General features: G+C 33.7%; 4 protein-coding genes and 1 long non-coding RNA gene across 5 annotated transcripts; 2 read left to right on the top strand and 3 right to left on the bottom strand.

The window, feature by feature from the left end:
* Positions 1-2,693: 2,693 nt before the first annotated feature.
* On the bottom strand, positions 2,694-4,802 carry LOC113695711 (uncharacterized). Its single transcript, XM_027214851.2, has 2 exons — positions 4,197-4,802; positions 2,694-3,545 (listed from the first exon to the last, which is right to left on the bottom strand). The coding sequence occupies exons 1-2, from the start codon at positions 4,782-4,784 to the stop codon at positions 2,799-2,801; spliced, it is 1,335 nt and encodes a 444-aa protein (XP_027070652.1). The 5' UTR covers positions 4,785-4,802; the 3' UTR covers positions 2,694-2,798.
* A 4,879-nt stretch (positions 4,803-9,681) lies between these two features.
* On the top strand, positions 9,682-11,985 carry LOC113696566 (uncharacterized). The gene is made up of 5 exons (XM_072056101.1): positions 9,682-10,557; positions 10,678-10,907; positions 10,988-11,400; positions 11,492-11,696; positions 11,808-11,985. The coding sequence occupies exons 1-5, from the start codon at positions 9,682-9,684 to the stop codon at positions 11,983-11,985; spliced, it is 1,902 nt and encodes a 633-aa protein (XP_071912202.1).
* Positions 11,986-12,099: 114 nt separating this feature from the next.
* Positions 12,100-12,370, top strand: LOC140009571 (uncharacterized). The gene is made up of 2 exons (XR_011817033.1): positions 12,100-12,181; positions 12,286-12,370. It is a non-coding gene; the product is annotated as an uncharacterized lncRNA (long non-coding RNA).
* A 228-nt stretch (positions 12,371-12,598) lies between these two features.
* LOC140009784 (uncharacterized) lies at positions 12,599-13,213 on the bottom strand. Its single transcript, XM_072056100.1, has one exon. It carries the CDS (start codon positions 13,211-13,213, stop codon positions 12,599-12,601), a length of 615 nt encoding a protein of 204 aa, XP_071912201.1.
* A 4,972-nt stretch (positions 13,214-18,185) lies between these two features.
* On the bottom strand, positions 18,186-20,382 carry LOC113696565 (uncharacterized). The gene is made up of 2 exons (XM_027215964.2): positions 19,795-20,382; positions 18,186-18,956 (listed from the first exon to the last, which is right to left on the bottom strand). Exons 1-2 carry the CDS (start codon positions 20,380-20,382, stop codon positions 18,186-18,188), a joined length of 1,359 nt encoding a protein of 452 aa, XP_027071765.2.
* Between the last annotated feature and the right edge of the window lie 1,396 nt (positions 20,383-21,778).

The raw sequence follows: 21,778 nt of genomic DNA, 5'->3' as shown, positions 1-21,778 counted from the left end.
TTTTAATTATTAATTTATTTTTTAAAAATGGGGCGTGACACCACTAATACAAATCCAATTATGTCAGTTACCACTAATTTAAAATAATTAAATAATTACGGATTTAACTGTTCTAACTGGTTTTAGGTTATTAGATTGAATTAAATATCGAGTCCTTGATATTCAAATAAAATAATAACCATAAGAAATTAAATCAGAGAATATACAAATACCAATAAATAAAAGAAATAAATATGATCAATTCGATCTCACAATTTTAGATAAACCAAAACTTCTGTTACTTCTTGACTAGAATGGCGAATTTAGTTGTTCATCTCCATAGAAAAAGTCGCGCGCAAAATAATTGAATTGATTTCCAAGTCCATTCTTCAATTGACATGAATTCAATAGGAATAGAAGAAGAATTCGGTTGCCTTGTTTCTTGTTAAGAAGAACCGAAACAAAACCCAAGACTACTACTACTACTACTCTATTCGGTCCGAGAAAAAAGAAAAGATAAGGCAAACGATAATGCCTTTCGGGTCTTGCTTCCTACCATTACTGAACTACTTCTCCTAGTTGGATTCAAATTGACTCTAACAAATCGTATCTTAACCGAACAAGACAAATTATCCTATTCATCTGGTGACACATTTGAGACTCTTGGAACTTCATCTTACGACTGGAGATTACGTCTCAAGTCTCAACTCCCGAGCTTCCCGGATATTCAGAATTTTAAATTTAACGGACCTTTGCCAAATTGCGTAGAAATCTAGTAAAAACCACATTCTTAACCTTTTTTTCGCTTCGAATCCCTACAACCAACACCAAATACCACATATCAATAGATCTACCAATTAATGCAATATTTGGCTAAAATCAAGGGGAAAATAATCATAAATTAAATGACAAAAGTACAACCTATCAATTCCTAATTTGATATCCCAAATTATGACCTCAATTGAATAATGTGACGAATTGGTGACCTAATATATACTTTTTTTCTGAAATTTTACTGTATGTGTTACGTGTTTGAATTTTGACTCTTAGTTCTTGCCATAAATTGTTCTTCAATGTGCCCTTGTGTTCGTGGAAATTTACTTTATATTGTCTTGAATCTAATCAAGTAATTATGGCCCTAAATTGATGAATTTTACCCTAAAATTGATTTTGCCCCAATTTATTATTGTTTCAATTGGATTCTGCCATAGTGTAATTTGCTAAAACTTTTATAATAATTTTTTTATTGCTTCAATTGGATGTTGTAAAAAGTCTTCAGTTTGATTGCTGAATATGTCTGCAAAAACGAACCCTAGCATCGAGGAGAATGAGAATAAAGGCTTATCTGATTTCCCTCCACCACTTCCTTATTCAGACACCTGTGGTGATTCTATAACATCCAAAAAACAGAGAAAACTATAAGAAGAGATCCAGAGCTTGGGATCACTATGATGAGGGCAAAATAAATGGAATTCGGCATGCAGTGTGCAAATACTGTATGAATTCCTTTTGGATGGTATTTTTTTACACATTAATTTCATATAGCACCTTTAAGTAATGCTTTAGTGGCAGATGAATTCCTTTCTTGTCCTTTTTTGCATTTTCTTTGTTTTCTTCTGCCTCTGATAGACTTTTGGTATTATTTTTGGGTGGTTGCCATCTCACATGTATTTAAAACATTGGTTATTAAAGTCTAAATTTTTGTAATTTGGAATTTGCTTATTGAATGTCTATTAGAATACATCCTGCCACTATTACTTTTATAGCTATGAATGCGTGCTCTTTGTCCTTCCTTCCTCATGGTCGCCACTGCTATTTTGTGAGTGTGAATACCTGACTTTTCTAATGTAATTATGCCATTAAATACTTGCATAACTGTTACAATCATAGTAGCTATTTGTTTGAAATTCTTGTTCCTATTTTTTCTGCATACTATAAATTTTGCTTTCTTTCTCATTGTCATGTTGGTTTTGATGGTTCTATCTTAGAATTCTATTTTGCGATTTGATGGTTCTATCTTAGAATTCTATTTTGCGATCTAAGACATGTTTAATTTGTTTTTTCTCTGTTACTTTGTTTGTTTAATGTTTTTAAAAATTTCAATATCCCCAAATTAAGAATTTCCAATAGAGATATTTTCCAATTACAAATCCATCATCTTCTCTGGTGATTAGTTTTATCAATAGTTATTGTAGTTATTGTTTCCATGTAATTAACAATAAGCTGGTTAATTTATATAGCTCCTTTTTTCTCTCCTATATACTCCTATTATTAAAAATTTTCACTCATTTTTTATATTTATTAGCAAGCAAGTTTAAGTTTCAGTTTATGACTTTATTAGTTGAAAATATGCTACTTAAGTACACACATTTTTAGTCTTGATGGCTTTCTTTAATTGACTAGATTGCAATATTCTGATAGTTGTTACAAATATCATGTTAAACAAACATGATTGAGCTTTGCCAGAACAACTTGGGTGGAGAAGGGAGAAAATTTCTTGAATAGGCTTTTTTGATTTGGTACTCTATAAATTGGATAAAAAATAGATATCATCTGATTTGATAAATGATGCAATTTCAATTTGTCTCAACAACGACTTTGAAATATGAAACTCAAGACTTCGACTAATTTTCTGAAATAACTTTACCATCAGTAACTCAAAAAACACTTCTATTTAATATAGTAGCAATATGTCAAACTTATGGATGCTTTCTTTCAACATAAACAAAAATTCTATCCACAAGCACCAACTCCCGCGGCTTGCGCGGGACTTATGCCCCTGGTTATTTTTAAACAAAGGGAGGACTTAGTTAAGAAAACTAAATTTGAAGCTCTACTGGATTACTATTCTTGTGGTTTTCAACCACTGCACTCACAGTATTTCTTGGTCTCCATTTTATACTTCCACAGAGCTTGCACCACTTATTTGTAACACCACTTATTCCCAGAAGATAGATTGTTATCACAAACATCCATGCATTAAATGCAAAACTACCAGGTCTTTCTTTTGTAGCCTCTGGTGTGACAAAGGCTATTGATGTTCCATAACTCAATAAAATTGAAGTTGCAGTTAACAACATAACCCCATTCAAGATCCACATGAAGACCTTGTGCCTGAAGGGGAGCCCACTGATAAGCAGTGAGATTGTGCCCAGAGATGAAACAAATGCAACGGTGTTATAAGTAATTAAGTACCGATAAGACTGAATATTGTGATAAGCCATGATGGATTGTCCTGCACTGTGTGGATTTCCTTGCGAATCTTTTGTTTGATCATCTTGCCAAACTCCTCCCGTGGGGTTTATTCCAGCTTGGAAAGCCATATTTGCAATAAGCGAGGCCACTACCATTAATGCTTTGCTTTTCTTTTCCATCCATTTTCCTTGATGAAAATTTGATTGCTGATTTGTGATTTCATCAGCCGTTAATGCCCCTGCTTGTCGAAGAGAGTTTTCAATCTCCTTTTGGCTATCCTTGGGAGTCTGTGGAGCCATATTCAATGCTGTGTGCCCTTTTGCATTCTTAGAGTTGAGATCTATTTTGGAAGTAAGCAAATATTTGATGATCTGTGGCAAATGTATTATCAGCATTAGATATATACTTTTTTATTTTTAATTCTAGCATTCAATGGACCTAAAAAATACGAATCTAGAGGTTGAATGGCCATTCGGTATCCAAGTCGCGCTTGTACTCTTTGACCATAAGCATTAAGGGCCTATTCTATTACTATGGGTGTGAAAGGAACGCAAAAAAGGGAGGAGAAAAGAAACAAATTGTGTTCCAAGGGAATGGGTATAAAAAGGTGGAGAGAGGTGGGAGTACAAATGATCAGAGACAAATATAAGTTAGAAAGAAAATCAAAATCATTAATGAACATGTTAGTCTCTAAATTAATTTTGTTTTGCACTCTTTAGTTGTAATCGGATTTCCCACTTTACTCTTTAAAATTGAAATCAATTTTTGTCTCTGAAAAAATAAAACCCGTCTCACATTAATCTCTAAAGAATAAATTATGTTCTATTTTACTTTATTGGGACAAACTTTATATTTAGGAAATAAAGTGTTACATTTTAAAGTTTAAAACTCAAAGTGAAAATCTAAGCATAGATGGAAGGGTGCAAAGTGAAACATAAAAAGCTACATTGTTTATGAAAGACAACACGAAATAAAAATATAATCTAATTCGCAGGCATCTATGTCACCAAACATTGTCATACCTCAATTTGCTTGCCAATAACAGCCAAATGCAATATGGTAAGGCCTTCACTATCTTTCTGATTCAAGAATTCATCATCATCCACCGCCTCCACCAACTTCTTCAATGCCTCCAGCTGATGATACTTCGCACACAAATGCAAGATGGTCTCCCCACGTTTAGTCTTTTCCCGAGCAGCAAAAGGCCTCGCATGAATCAACACTTCCAACACTCCAATTTTGCCTTTCATGGCAGCAACATGAAGAGGGTTCCTTCCATCTTGATCACAATCGAAACACATGTCAGGATTAGCATTAACCAATGCTTCAACAATTCTCAAATGACCTCTAGCTGATGCCAAGTGAAGGGACGACCATTTTTGACCTGAATCTTCTACGTTCCCCAATAGCTCAGGATTATGATCCAAAATTGCTTCAACAAATTTTTGGTGCCCTCGAATTATAGCTATTTGTATAGGATTGAAACTGGAAAAAGAAAGAGAAACTCTATGAAGCACCAGTTTGTCTTCTTGAAGCAACTCATGTAGAGTCTTTTCATCGCCTTCTAAGGCAGCATCAAGAAGCCTTTTCTCCATCTCCAACCCTTGCATATCTGTTCTTGATTAGCTCCTTCCCCTTTGTTAAATGTAAAATTTTGCAGAACCAAAAGTTTATATCGAGTGAATTTTTGTTAACTGTTTCAGTTGATGTATCAAAGTTGACTCCATTACGGTTTTCCCACGGCACCCATGAGAGACCGGAAAGTCGCAAGGCCCAATATTCAAAAACCCAGACTAAAGCATTAGTTGACTTTCTAGCAGTGGGGTGCTGACTGCAGAGAGAGCCGAGTTGTGTCAACGAATTCGATTAGCAAATGTTCATGACTTAGTCTTGTGGTGTATTTTTGTCACACTTTACGTGCTTGGTTTTGTATTCAACTTTTCAATTAAATTGAGAACATGCTTGATTTTGTATTCAACTTTTGAATTAAATTAAGAACGACCTAAATCGTGCTTTGGTGGACCTACAGAGAAAATGAACAAAGAAGTTTACAAGCAAAAAATGGACAGAAAGTCGATGATGATGATGATGATGTTTGATGAAAGTTAAATCTGGGGATTAGCCAATTATTTCTTTGCAAATGTGACAAGTGACTAATTTACGCTATATTTGAATGATATTTTATGTTATTTTTAGTCACTTTGGAAATACTGTAGGAAGAAAATGGATTATTTTGACTATAATTAGTTTAAAATTCTCTCAGGTGATTAAATGAGATTTTTGTCACTTTTACTTGGATTTTGTCCATAATTTGTATAGGAGTTGGAAATGTACTTCATTTGGATGAAAAGGAAAGTTGACAGCTTTGACACATTTTCATATTTCAGCTATAATTGAGCTACAATGATTGGATTGAAATGATTCTCAAACCATTTTGAAGATAAGAGATAGATCTACAATTTATGTGAAGACATCAAAATCTAGTTTGAAGGTTTTTGAGGTCAAAAAGCCGAATTATAGTAGCTAATTTTCTATGGTCGAAGCTGAGACAAGGCAGTGAGCAGTCAAGGGTATTTCAGTCATTTCTCAACTTACACAAATCTAAATGAGGTAATTCTTAATGCATTGGAAAGCTAACTCAAAGGGCTACAAGTTTTATGTTTTGGTCAAGAGTTAATTCAACTTCTATCATCAAGAAAAGTTTAGTTGAAGTTGATGAAAAATTGGAATGCCTTGAAGATTGAATAGAAATTGCTAAGAATGGCAGAGGAGCAATCCGGCCGACAATCCGACAGGATTTGTGGCCGGATTCTGGTCAGAAATGGCTGCTTTCCACTTGCACAACTTGTTTCATCCTTCAATAATTCACAGCTATTGATGGACGTGTGACAACAACTTTGCAGCTGTAAAAATGATGTTTGAAGCCTCATTTCTTGACTAAACCATCTATAAATAGTCATGGACTTGCAAGATTTAAGAGAGCTTGGAGAGTTCAAGAAATACCATAAAAATGTAGTTCTTACATTTTCTTAGTGTTAGGTTAGTTTAGTATAGGATAGTTTAACTAATAGTTCATCCTTGTTGTTTATTAGCTAGGCAAAGATGAAGAAGGCAAGGAAAGAGCTCATGTGACAAGGGTTACTTTACCTTTCCAATTCTTTATCTTTTGTATTGGATTCTAAGTTTAGTTAATATACAAGTTTTGGATTTTATGTTTATTATGTGTCTTTAAAAGTTTATGCCTTGGATTTGGTTGAACTTTCTATGATTGTTAGTGTTTATTATTTGGCTATTTGATGCTATTATTTTGAACAAGTTATTTAGCACTTTAGCTCTTTAAATCATGATTAACTTGGTACCATTAATTGTGATTATTTAAAGGTGTTGGTTCTTCAATGAAAATTGAGATGTAACACTAGTTCAAGAAGCGCTAAACCTAGAGAGTACACTTACGAGAGTAGAGGTGCACCTATGAGACTTTAGTGATTCATTTCATGTAATTTCATAGAAGAAATGAACTCGTAACTAATTTCATAATCACGAGAGTAGGTATGGATTAGTTATAAGTATAGTTGATTCACTACGAAAGTAGGTTTCACATACATAAGGAAATTACGCCATAACTAGCCAAGATAGTAGTACTCAATGATCTAAAAATAGCACTTGCATGAGTAGTTAGGAATACCATAACCTAAAGAACTTTTATTTACTATTTTCTTGCATAAGTTTAGCATAGTTTTATCTCTTTTAATTCATTGTTCGTCTAAATAATAGAGAAGTTTTAGTAGTACCAGTAATTGTCCAATCTTTCTCGTAGGATCAACCCGATATATGCCTTAAATTACTAGTTGACCTATATACTTGCAGTCAAAACGGGTATAAATTGAATTTAAACTTGAATTTATGTTAAAATTCCCGTCAAAATGTTTAAAATTTAGTTAACGGCAAGTTTTCCATTTAACTCCAACTCAAATAATGTACATATGCTGTATTTAAGAGGAATTGATATGATAGAGCAAAAAATTATACATAGCACTAACTATGTAAATAATCACAAGAACGTTACAATATAAATATTTGTAGCGAGATTCTCAAGATATTTATGAACCATTTGATAAATGTTCATCAATCATTATCATTAATTAGTTAACAGAAATGGGTTTCTGTTAAAACCCATAGAGTGTCTGATAACTAAAATTTAGGTATAGATTTTATATATTTTTTTCTTTTCCTACTCATTTTTCTTCTAAATTTTCTTTACTCTCTATGAACCTCAACTCACAAATTTGTCCCATTTAAATCCAATCAATGATAATGTTAACAAAATAATTAGCAAGATAAAGGACAATGCAAATTAATGACAATTTATCATTTTATTCTAACTATGATCTTCTAATTTTTTTTGACCACTTTCAGTACATTACCATTGATTTGTATGGTTTAGCAAAATTAATTAGATAAAGAATGTGTAAATTAATGATAATGTTTCATTTTATTCTAATTGTCATCTCTTGACTCATTTTGACCACTTTTTAGATATTATCCTAGGTTTATATGGTCTTTTATTTCTTAATTTGCTAATATTGCCATTGATTAGACTTAAATGAGCCAAACTTTATAGCTTGGGATGCAAATTGTCTAAAATTAATATTTCAGGTGCAAAGTAAAAAAGTAGTACAAGTTTGGGGGTGGAAAGTGGAGTTAAGTCCTTAAGAAAACTTATATTTGAAGCTCTACTCGATTACTACTATTTCTGTGGTTTTCAACAATGTTTTCAAACCCGGACTGGACCGGCCGGTTCGACCGCGAACCGGCCAGGTGCCCGGTCCGACCGCGAACCGGCCAGGTGCCCGGTCCGACCGCGAACCGGCCAGGTGCCCGGTCCGATCCATAGCTTATGTTGACTTGGATAAAAAACCGGTCAAACTCGTAAAAAACCGTTCAAACCTTCAAAACCGGATCGGACCGTGAATCGCGGTTTACCAATTTTTGAGTCAAAATTGACAAAATTTTCAATTTTGACCAGACCCTAATCTTCACTTCACTTCAGTCTTCCTCTTCGCCGCAGTTCGCACTTCGCTTCGGTCGTCCTGGGTTCCTCTCTGGCTCTCTCTGCAATTGCCGAAAATTGCCTTGCCTGCCGTTTCTATTTCCTTCTCCAAACTCCAATTTGATCCATAGCAATCAGCAAAAAGGAAGCACCGAGGTCCGAAGCTTGAAGTTTTCCCGCCTGCTGCTGCGATTCCATGCCAAAAAAACTCTGGAATTCAAGCTTATACCAGGTTCGTTTATCTTTTTTCCCTTTTTTTTTCCTTTCGTTGTTGATTACTGGGTTTTGGTTACGATCCCTCCCATCCTCTCGGCCCTCTATATATATACTGCTGTAATTTTGCAGCCTAATCCTCGGATCACTGTGCCTAATCCCCTTTTCTCTGCATCCGTAGCCCTGCTTTTCTGTTCATTTGTTTCTTGAAGCCACGTCCCGACAATCCCATCTCGTTCACACCATCTTCATCAGCTTTTCTCGAAACCAACTTTGTCTCAGGTATTTTACTTCATACGCCTGCTGCGCTTCTATCTTCTTCTTTCAATATGAATGGTTTACGGTACTGATATTCGGTAATGAAATGTGCATGCGAAACATGATTTTACTAATAGTCTTAAGCATCATTTATTTGGGAACTGAAACTGTCACCAACGAAGGCCAGAAAGCCAGACCAGATTGTGTCATTAGGCGTACCAAAAATTTTGAATATCTGCAAAACAAAACGACAATGATCTTTAAAGCCACAGAGGAGAAAATTAGCTTGAAATCCATACAAAAATCTACAGTAACATGACAGATGAAAGTTGTCAAAATGTTAACCTTGTCAAGTTGATCAACTTCTGTTTTCCCATTGAATAGTGGCTGCTTCGCTGAGCCAAATAAAAGATTTTAATTATCTCAACTAAAAAAGACAATAATGCATAAAACTACTCTCACCTGTACCACAAAGTAACCACCAAGTTAGTATATGGTTTCAAAGGGCTTCCATATTGACTAATCCAAAGTCACGGATCTTTAACTCACCACAATTATTTAAAAGTATATTTGATGTCTTTAAATCTCTGTGCAAAATCCAGTTATCGTGAAGATACTTAACACCCTCAAGAAATGCACAAGGCTAAGGGAAATAACTTCACTCGTGCTAAATGGTTGTTTCATTGTCTCCATTAACCCCTTTAGATCTTTTGGTGACAGTTTCAGTTCCCAAATACAAATAGTCTTAAGCATCATGCATCACTAGGTGTATATTTTAGTTTTGGCAATTATTACAAGACTAGGATTATCTTTTGCTAAGGTGTATACCAGGTTCATGTGTATTAATTATTTGTTTAAGACTAATTATTTTTAAATATCTCATTTTAGGATGGACGCCGGTAGCGGTAGTAACTCACAATGTTCACCGGGGGGAGCACTCAATAGTGAGGAATCTGCAAGTCAACCCCAAGGTCATAGGCAAAAAGATGGATATAGCATGGGGATATGTTTCTGAGGGCAGAAATGCACAAGGAAGAAAAACCATGACATGCACTTATTGTTTTAAAGTATTTCATGGGGGTGGCATCCACCGAATGAAGCAACACTTAGCAGGAGTAACGGGCAGTATTACTTCATGTGCACATGTTGATCCAGCAGTGAGGCTTGCAATATTAACATCTTTGCAAGAGAATGATAAAAAATCTAAAGAAAAAAGAGGAGATTTTGGGGTCGAAAATCCTTTTGGTCAACCAGTGCACGAATTTGTTGGTGATGAAGTGCAAGAGGTTCCACCTCCTCGAGTAAGGGATATTTCAATGAATGAGGCTGGTACATCATTAGGTAAAGGAAAGAGAAAAACCACTGCTCCTACAGGTATTCGTGCTTTCTTTAAGGGTGGACGTGATAGTTCTCAACCTACTATCAAAGCTTGTTTGCAAAGTAAGGATAAATGGCAAAATACTGATATGGCCATTGCTCTTTGGTTCTATGATGCATGTATTCCCATTAATGCTGTTAATTCTCCATTTTTTCAAAAAGCTATCGATCAAATAGCATCAATGGGTCATGGTTATAAAGCTCCATCTTATCATTCTTTGCGAGTCACTTTGTTGCGTGATGCTAAGAAAGATATGCAGTTAGTTGTTGATTCATTTCGAAATACTTGGGCTGAAACTGGATGCATTATAATGGGTGATGGATGGAAAGATAGTAGACAAAGACCATTGATTAATTTTCTGGTTTATTGTCCTAAGGGTATATCTTTTATTAAGTCTATAGATGCATCGGACATTGTGACAAATGCAGAAAATTTGTGCAATCTGTTTGTTGAAATTGTTGAAATGGTTGGTTCCAAAAATGTGGTGCATTTAGTCACTGATAATGCTAGCAATTATAACGCTGCTGGAACTTTATTAAATGAAAGATATCCAACTATTTGCTAGTCTCCATGTGCTGCCCATTGTATCAATTTGATTTTGAAGGATATTGGTGAAATGGGTACTGTTAAATCTCTAGTGTCTCTTGCTTCTACAGTAACTGTTTTTGTGTATAATCATAAATATGTTCTGAATTGGTTGAGAAAAACTAATGGGTGGAAGGAGATTATTCGTCCGGGGGAAACACGATTTGCCACCACTTTTATTGCACTAAAGAGCTTACATGATCACAAAGACAGCTTACAAGCTTTAGTCACTAGTGGAGATTACAAAAAGTTCTTGAAAATCAACAAAGGAAAAGAGGTCAAACAAATTGTTTTCGATGATAGATTTTGGAATAATTGTTTGATTACAGTGAGAATAATGGATCCTATATTCGGTTGTTGAGAGTTTGTGACACTGATGAAAGGCCTTCTTTGGGGTATGTGTATGAAGGTATGTTTAGAGCAATTACTGGAATCAAGAAGTTGTTCAGGAATAGTGAAAGGCTATATAAGCCTTACATTGATATCATCAATGACCGATGGGATAGGATGTTGAGGAAAAATTTGCATGCTACGGCATATTTTTTAAATCCCGCTTTTCAATATGACACTGCCACATTCTCTACACATCCAGAAATTACAAATGGTTTGTTGGATTACATAGAATCAAAGGTGGATTGGTGCAGTGAGGAAAATTTAACAAAAGAAATTGGAATGTATCGAGAGCGGGAGGGAAGTTTTGGCAGAAAACTTGCCATTCTTACTAGCAAGAAAGATAGACCAGGTAATTTATATTTTTCTAGCATTTAAATCTTTCTAATATATATATCTAATTTATAAATATTTTGTTTATATTTAAATTTTGAATATGACAGAGAATTGGTGGAAACTCTTTGGTTGTGATGCTCCCAACTTACAAAAACTTGCAATTCGGGTTTTGAGTCAAACAGCTTCTTCCTCAGGATGTGAGCGTAATTGGAGTGTTTTTGAACGTATTCATACTAAGAAAAGGAATAGGTTGGAGCATCAAAAGCTCAATGATCTTGTATATGTGCATTACAATTTGCGTTTGCAGTATAGGTATATGTAAATGGTTTATTTTTATAAATGACATTTCATTATTTTTAAGAAAATATTTTAGTACTAACTAAGTGTATATGTTGTATATATACACATATATATATGTTGTAGGCATAATCAGCAAAAGAGATCGTATGACCCCGTTGATTATGAGTCAATTGATAAAACAAAATTTTGGGTGGTTGAAGAAGAACAAGAAGGGGAGCTTGATTATGAGGAGTTAGAGGAAGAGCTTGAAGAACCTCCAATTCATGGTCAATGTTCAAATTCTGAACAACTTGAAGGTTAGTCTGACATAAATCATTAGTTTGATGCAAAAATAATGCTAGTATGATATGATATTCAATTGTTGAATATATATATATAATTAAATATGCTGATTTTTTAGATGATGAAGATGAAGCAGAAGATGTTGATTTAGAAACATTTCAGCGTCGAAACTTTTTTAATGATGAAGATGATGATTGGCATTAAATATTCAAATGGTAATTGGTATAGAATTATTTGTACTATTTTATTTTTATTTTTAAGATTTGTATCAGTTGGTGTAATGAAACTAATATGATTTTATACTTTTATCACTTGTCAGTGATTCATATAATGGTCTTGGATGATGATGATGACTCGTCAAGATGGCTTTTTTTGAAGCTTTGTTGTCCCAGAATTATGAAGAAGATTATAGAAGCTTCAAAAATTGGACTCGTTTGGACCTTTTGATTGTTTTCTAGACCTGTATTGTTTTTTGTTAATTTTAATATTTAGACAATTGGACATGTAAGTTTCATAACTATGTTAATTGTGTGTGTTAATTGTTGGATATTGCTCTTATATTTATTGTGGTTCAGCATTTATATCTTATTCTATGCATAGGTGTGTCTGTCTATATATATATATATATTTATTTATTTATTTATTGAACCCCGGTTGAACCAGTCCGATCGGTTGAATCTCGACATTTTCACCTCACCGGTTCGATTGACGGTCCGGGTTTGAAAACATTGGTTTTCAACCACTCCACTCACACTATTTCTCGGTCTCCATTTTATTCTTCCGCAGAGATTCCACCACTTTTTTGTAACTCCACTTATTCCCAGAAGAAAGATTGTTATCACAAAACTCCAGGCAACAACTGCAACAGCATAAGGCCTTTCTTTTTTAACCTCACGATCTGGTGTGACAAAACCTATTGATAATCCATAACTGTATATAATTGAACTTGCAGTTAACCACATAACCCCATTCAAGATCCACATGAAGACCTTGCGCCTGAAGGGAAGCCCACTGATAAGCAGCGAGATTGTGCCCAGAGATGAAACAATTGCGATGGTGTTTTGAGTAATGAAATATCGATAAATCTGAATGTCGTCATAAGCCATGATGGATTCTCCTGCTTTATGTGGATTATTTAGCGAAGGATTTCCTTGCGATTGTTCTGTTTGATCATCTTGCCAAACTCCTCCCGCGGGGTTTATGCCAGCTTGGAAAGCCATATTTGCAATAAGCGATGCCACTACCATTAGCGCTTTGCTTTTCTGTTCCATCCATTTTCTTTGATCAAAATTTGATTGCTGATTTGTGATCATCAGCCATTAATGCCCCTGCTTGTCGAAGAGAGTTTTCAATCTCTTTTTGGCTATCGTTGGGATTCTGTGGAACCACATTCAATGCTGTGTGCCCTTTTGCATTCTTAGAGTTGATATCTATTTTGGTTGTAAGCAAATATTTGATGATCTGTGGCAAAAGCATGATCAGCATTAGAAACATGCTACTATCAAGAGATGCTTGCCCCAATTAAAGATTCTGCTATACAAGCTAAGAGGATGAACTTCACAAGTTCCATTTTCAAACTGGTTAGCCTTTACGGTCTAAACTATTTGAACTAGGGTGTAAAAAAAAAAATTTAAAATGATCATTTTACCCTTAAGTGGATTGAAATGGACTAGTGTGACCTCGGATCCTACAAGCTAATTGTGTAATTCTATTATGAGACCCCAATAGAATGAGGACAATATGGTAAAAGGTATATTTAATTGAAATGCTTAAAGTAAAAGGGTCTCAAGTTGAATGGGGACAAGTATGTGGGTCGCAATGGATCTTCTATCTCACATCCTGTGCTACTCTCTGTACCATTTTTTATTATATTGCTATTTCTCCTACATAAACATCACGTTTTAGTTCTTTTTTGTTTCCTTAAAATCCAATAACTATTAATTGAGTACTACACAAAATTTAACAAACTCAAAAAACCAAAATGCATAAAAAATGAGATTTTTTATTAATTTTCTGCTGTATTTTTTAATTTTCTATTATATATTGCTTTTTTGAAGCTAGTATATTTATTTTTTACTCAATTAATAGTTATTGGATCTTAAGGAAACAAAAAAGAACTAAAACGTGATGTTTATGTAGGAGAAATAGCAATATAATAAAAAGTGGGACAGAAAGTGACACAGGATGTGGGACAGAAGATCCGTTGCGTATTTGGGTATTGTAAGACTAATTGTGTGAAACCAATTTAGAATAATATTTTTATGATTATGATACTATGGTAAGATAAATATTCCTTGCAAAATTGTTAAGTTTTTTTTAATTGCAATATTGCAAAATATTTTAATTCTTAAAGTATGAAACTTATATCAATTTTTGTCTCTAAAAATATAAAACCCATCTCACATTAATCTCTAAAGTATAAATTATGTTCTATTTAAATATGAAATTTGTTCAACTTCTATCAACTATTTTACTTCATTGGGACAAATTTTATATTTAGGAAATAAAGTGTTACATTTTAAAGTTTAAAACTTAAAGTGAAAATATAAGCATAGATGGAAGGGTGCAAAGTGAAACATAAAAAGCTGCATTGTTATGAAATACAAATCAGAGATTCCAGTGGTAACATGCATCTTAATCTACAAGACAGACATGCACGATTCCTATTTGGTTGTAATGTTTCTTATCTCAGAGAATTACAAAGGAATGTAGAATTTCTTTATATATATTTATTTTTTATAATGCTATTTATAAACTGTGTAAAAAAATACACTATTTTTGAATTTCGTACGTACTTAATCTCAAGAAAATGGTGATAGGTTGTTCAACCAACAAATCAATTCATGCAAAGATCGTGCATTTTCATTTGTAGTACGCACTCCATAAAATTCAACAGAATTAATTAAATCACCAATTTTGGCTTTCGTCCTAAAAGTTGATTGGTGTGAAGAGTGTTCACACCTTCATGCAAGATTATTAAATCGAATGCATAATATTTGTAAGTATTTCATTTTAACAACATCTAATTACATTCATTTTTATTCATATATCATTCATTTTCTAATATAAATTTCTATTATTTTTTTAGAATCTATCTTCCGAAAAAAGGCAGTTCTTGAATGATATACACATTCTATCATATTTCAAACTATTATTAGACAGATATTATATTTTAATTGTGTTGGTACAATTTTTTAACTTTTTTTTATTCACCATTTTATTTTCATTTTGTTCAATAATATCAGCACCGTGCGTAGCATGGGTATTTACACTAGTATAATCTAATTCGCAGGCACCTATGTCACCTAACATTGTCGTACCTCAATTTGCTTGCCAATAACAGCCAAATGCAATTTAGTAAGGCCTTCACCATCTTTTTGATTCAAGAATTCATCATCATCCACGGCCTCCACCACCTTCTTCAGTGCTTCGAACTGATGATACTTCACACACAAATGCAAGATGGTCTCCCCACGTTTAGTCTTTTCCCGAGCAGCAAAAGGCCTCGCATGAATCAACACTTCCAACACTCCAATTTTGCCTTTCATGGCAGCAACATGAAGAGGGTTCCTTCCATCTTGATCACAATCGAAACACATGTCAGGATTAGCATTAACCAATGCTTCAACAATTCTCAAATGACCTCTAGCTGATGCCAAGTGAAGGGACGACCATTTTTGACCTGAATCTTCTACGTTCCCCAATAGCTCAGGATTATGATCCAAAATTGCTTCAACAAATTTTTGGTGCCCTCGAATTATAGCTATTTGTATAGGATTGAAACTGGAAAAAGAAAGAGAAACTCTATGAAGCACCAGTTTGTCTTCTTGAAGCAACTCATGTAGAGTCTTTTCATCGCCTTCTAAGGCAGCATCAAGAAGCCTTTTCTCCATCTCCAACCCTTGCATATCTGTTCTTGATTAGCTCCTTCCCCTTTGTTAAATGTAAAATTTTGCAGAACCAAAAGTTTATATCGAGTGAATTTTTGTTAACTGTTTCAGTTGATGTATCAAAGTTGACTCCATTACGGTTTTCCCACGGCACCCATGAGAGACCGGAAAGTCGCAAGGCCCAATATTCAAAAACCCAGACTAAAGCATTAGTTGACTTTCTAGCAGTGGGGTGCTGACTGCAGAGAGAGCCGAGTTGTGTCAACGAATTTGATTAGTAAATGTTCATGACTTAGTCTTGTGGTGTATTTTTGTCACACTTTACGTGCTTGTTTTTGTATTCAACTTTTCAATTAAATTGAGAACGTGCTTGATTTTGTATTCAACTTTTGAATTAAATTAAGAACGACCTAAATCGTGCTTTGGTGGACCTACAGAGAAAATGAACAAAGAAGTTTTCAAGCAAAAAATGGACAGAAAGTCGTTGATGATGATGATGATGTGTGATGAAAGTTAAATCTGGGGATTAGCCAATTATTTCTTTGCAAATGTTCAAAAGTTAGTTAACGGCAAGTTTTCCATTTAACTCCAACTCAAATAATGAACATATGCTGTATTTAAGAGGAATTGATATGATAGAGCAAAAAATTATACACAGCACTAACTATGTAAATAATCACAAGAACGTTACAATATAAATATCTGTCGCGAGATTCTCAAGATTTTTATGAACCGTTTGATAAATGTTCATCAATCATTTCATTAATTAGTTAACAGAAATGGGTTTCTGTTAAAACCCATAGAGTGTCTGATAACTAAAATTTAGGTATAGATTTTATTTTTTTTTTTCTTTTCCTACTCCTTTTTCTTCTAAATTTTCTTCACTCTCTCTATGAACCTCAACTCACAAATTTGTCCTATTTAAATCCAATCAATGATAATGTTAACAAAATAATTAGCAAGATAAAGGACAATGCAGATTAATGACAATGTATCATTTTATTCTAACTATGATCCCACTTTCAGTACATTACCATTGATTTGTATGGTTTAGCAAAATTAATGAGATAAAAATGTGTAAATTAATGATAGTGTTTCATTTTATTCTAATTGTCATCCCTTGACTCATTTTGACCACTTTTTGGATATTATCATAGATTTGTATGGTCTTTTATTTCTTAATTTTGCTAATATTGTCATCGATATGGATGCAAACGAGTTGAGTCGAGTCAAGTTTTGGTCTAATTGAGCCGAGCTGCTAGCTAATTTTATGAAGTTCGAATTCGAACTCGAGCTAGACGAGCTCAAAATGTCAAGCTCAAACTAAAAAAATAATAATTATTATTTTATTTTAAAAATAAAAAATTATTTTATTTTAAAAATAAATAAATTATTTTATTTTAAAAATAAATAAAATAATAATTTTTCTTAATAAATAATAAAATATTAAGGATATATATATGTAATTTCACTATTAAAATAAAAAATAAAAAAATATATAATCAAACTCGCGAACCAGCTTAATGTTTTTGAGCTCGAGCTCGACTCGAGTAGCTCTAGCTTGACTCGAGCTCGATATTGACTGAGCTTGAGTCGAGCTCGTATTCGAGCCGCTCGCAATCGACTTGCGAGCAGTTCGATTCGTTTACAACCCTAATCATCGATTAGACTTAAATGAGCCAAACTTTATAGCTTGGGATAGAGGTGTGAATCGAAATCGAAATTGGTAATTCGGAACTTTGAAATAGGAATTTTTCGAAATTTTGGTATCAGAATTTTCGACCGATTTTGATTTCGAATTCGAATTCGTTCCGAATTCAATTCGAAATTCGGTAAATTCCGCTTTCACCGAATTCATGAATATAAAAATTATTATTATTATTATATAAATATTATATTACATATATATATAATATTATATATATATGTGTGTGAAAACAAAATTGAAATCGAAATAGGAATTCCGATTTCACCGAATTCATGAATATAAAAATTATTATTATAATATAAATGTTATATTATATATATATATGAAAAACAGATTTGAAATCAAAATAGGAATTCTGAATTCCAATTTCGATTTCAAATTGTGAATTTGAAATCGGAATTTCCAATTTGAAAAATCGCATTACCGAATTTGACCCGAATTCGACCAATTCGAAATCAGATATTCCGATTTCCATTCCGAATTCGAGTTGTAAATCGGAATTTTTCGATTTTGCACACCTCTAGCTTGGGATACAAATTGTCTAAAATTAATATTTCAGGTGCAAAGTAAAAAAGTAGTACAAGTTTGGGGGTGAAAAGTGGAGTTAAGTCCTTAAGAAAACTATATTTGAAGCTCTACTCGATTACTGCTATTTCTGTGGTTTTCAACCACGCCACTCACACTATTTCTCGGTCTCCATTTTATTCTTCCGCAGAGATTCCTCCACTTTTTTGTAACACCACTTATTCCCAGAAGAAAGATTGTTATCACAAAACTCCAGGCAACAGTTGCAACAGCATAAGGCCTTTCTTTTTTAACCTCACGATCTGGTGTCACAAAACCTATTGATAATCCATAACTATATATAATTGAACTTGCAGTTAACCACATAACCCCATTCAAGATCCACATGAAGACCTTGCGCCTGAAGGGAAGCCCACTGATAAGCAGCGAGATTGTGCCCAGAGATGAAACAAATGCAATGGTGTTTTGAGTAATGAAACATCGATAAATCAGAATGTCGTGATAAGCCATGATGGATTTTCCTGCTTTATGTGGATTATTTAGCGAAGGATTTCCTTGCGATTGTTCTGTTTGATCATCTTGCCAAACTCCTCCCGCGGGGTTTATGCCAGCTTGGAAAGCCATATTTGCAATAAGCGATGCCACTACCATTAGCGCTTTGCTTTTCTGTTCCATCCATTTTCCTTGATCAAAATTTGATTGCTGATTTGTGATTTCATCAGCCGTTAATGCCCCTGCTTGTCGAAGAGAGTTTTCAATCTCCTTTTGGCTATCCTTGGGATTCTGTGGAACTACATTCAATGCTGTGTGCCCTTTTGCATTCTTAGAGTTGATATCTATTTTGGTTGTAAGCAAATATTTGATGATCTGTGGCAAATGCATAATCAGCATTAGAAACATGCTACTATAAGGTTAATCACTTTCTCCATCGTTATCCAGACGACGAGTATCAAGAGATGCTTGCGCCAATTAAAGATTCTCCTATACAAGCCAAGAGGATGAACTTCACAAGTTCCATTTTCAAACTAGTTTGCCTTTATGGTGTAAACTATTTGAAATTGGGTGTAAAATTTTTTTTTTAAAATGATCATTTTAAGTGGACTGAAATGGACTAGTGTGACCTCGGATCCTACAAGCTAATTGTGTAATTCTATTATGAGACCCCAGTAGAATGAGGACAATATGGTAAAAGATATATTTAATTGAAATGCTTAAAGTAAAAGGGTCTCAAGTAGAATGGGGACAAGTATTTGGGTATTGTTAGACTAATTGTGTGAAACCAATTTAGAATAATATTTTTACGGTTATGATACTATGGTAAGAGAAATATTCCTTGCAAAATTGTTAAGTTTTTTTTTAATTGCAATATTGCAAAATATTTTAATTCTTAAAGTATGAAATTTATATCAATTTTTGTCCCTAAAAATATAAAACCCATCTCACATTAATCTCTAAAGTATAAATTATGTTCTATTTAAACATGAAATCTGTTCAACTTCTATCAACTATTTTGCTTGATTGGGACAAACTTTATATTTAGAAAATAAAGTGTTACATTTTAAAGTCTAAAACTTAAAGTGAAAATCTAAGCATAGATGGAAGGGTGCAAAGTGAAACATAAAAAGCTACATTGTTTATGAAAGACAACACGAAATAAAAATATAATCTAATTCACAGGCACCTATGCCACCAAACATTGTCGTACCTCAATTTGCTTGCCAATAACAGCCAAATGTAATATTGTAAGGCCTTCACCATCTTTTTGATTCAAGAATTCATCATCGTCCACGGCCTCCACCAACTTCTTCAATGCCTCCAGCTGATGATACTTCACACACAAATGCAAGATGGTCTCCCCACGTCTAGTCTTTTCCCGAGCAGCAAAAGGCCTTGCATGAACCAATAGTTCCAACACTCCAACTTTGCCTTTCATGGCAGCAACATTAAGAGGGTTCCTTCCATCTTGATCACAATCGAAACACATATCAGCATTAGCATTTACCAATGCTTCAACAATTCTCGGATGACCTCTAACTGATGCCAAGTGAAGGGACGACCATTTTTCACCTGAATATTCAAGGTTCCCCAATAGCTCAGGATTATGATCCAAAATTGCTTCAACAAATCTTTGATGCCCTCGAATTATTGCTATTTGTATAGGATTGAAATTGGGACAAGAAGGAGAAACTCTATGAAGCACCAGTTTGTCTTCTTGAAGCAACTCATATAGAGTCTTTTCATCGCCTTCTAAGGCAGCATCAAGAAGCCTTTTCTCCATCTCCAACCTCTCCATATCTGTTCTTGATTAGGTTCTTTCCCTTTGTCAGTTGTAAAATTTTGCAGAACCAAAACTTTAAATAGCTCCAGAGAAATTCTTTCGAATTAGTTTTCATTAATTGACTTAGTTGATTTATCATTGTTGACTCCAAGAATCAAAAACCCAGAACAAAACTTAAGTCGACTGTCTCGAAGTGGCTTCCCGACTGCTGAGAGAACCGACTTGTGAGAACTAATTTGCTTTGGCTAGTTGACTTTGTGGTCATTGTTTAGAAGTTAAAGAGTTCGTGTCCGACACGTAGAAGTTCATGACTTTAGTCTTGGGGTGTATTTTTGTCACATTTGAACTGCTTGGTTTTCTATTTGACTTTTCAATTCAATTGAGGACGATTCAAGTCTTGCTTTGCACCTACAGAGGAAATGGACAAAACTTTTCAAACAGAATTGAATTAATCAGCAGCGAAGCTTCTGTCACATTTACTGTACTAAAATCTCCAATTTAGTAACCAGAGCTTTCAGACTACTAGTATGTCGAGGCTCAACACGTCATAAGCACATTGGCTGAGGAATCGCGGATTAGTATTCAAGTTCATTCGTCGGGTTCTATTTTGCATTAAATTAGAAAAGTAGCCCACAATTTATGGACTTCTACAGTTCATGATGGTGAAAAAAAAATGTTTGGTGATGAAAGTTAAATCTGGGGATTAGCCATTTATTTCTTTGTAAATGTTTAACATTTAGTTAAGTGCAAGTTTGCCGTTTAATTCCAACTCAATGAACATATGCTGTGTTTAAGAGGAATTGATATTATTGAAGATTAGTTAGTTTTTAGTTTCTAATTTTAACATCTTACACAATAAGTTGTTGTATTAAGTTATTTGATTTGTAATTTGAATTCTAGTTTGATAAGATTTTATCTTGTAGTTTGATTTTTAATTTGATAAGATTTTATCTTTTGTAGCCATTATCTTTGTGGGAAAATTTCTATATAAACTCTTGACAGTGTCCATGACATTGAAACATCATGAATAAAAACACCCTTTTTTAAAATTTATCATGATGAGGTTAGTTAGTTTTTAGTTTTTAATTTTAACAACATCTTATATAATAAGCTGCTGTATCAAATTATTTGATTTATAATTTGAATTCTAGTTTGATAGGATTTTATCTTGTAATTTGATCTTTAGTTTGATAGGATTTTATTTTTTCTAACCATTATCTTTGTAAGGCAATTCCTATAAACTCTTAACAATGTCAATGACATTGGAAGTGGAACATCATAAATAACAACACCGTTTTCTAAAATTTATCATGGTATCAGAGTAAGATCTATATTTTTGTGTTGACCTTTTACTCAAGATTTCTCCATCACTTGACTTAGAATGTCATGAAGCGATCAAGGAGAATCAACA

The sequence above is a fragment of the Coffea arabica genome, chromosome 6e (genome assembly GCF_036785885.1).
Source record: "Coffea arabica cultivar ET-39 chromosome 6e, Coffea Arabica ET-39 HiFi, whole genome shotgun sequence".
Taxonomy (NCBI): domain Eukaryota; kingdom Viridiplantae; phylum Streptophyta; class Magnoliopsida; order Gentianales; family Rubiaceae; genus Coffea; species Coffea arabica.
This window is presented reverse-complemented; position numbering and strand designations above follow the sequence as displayed.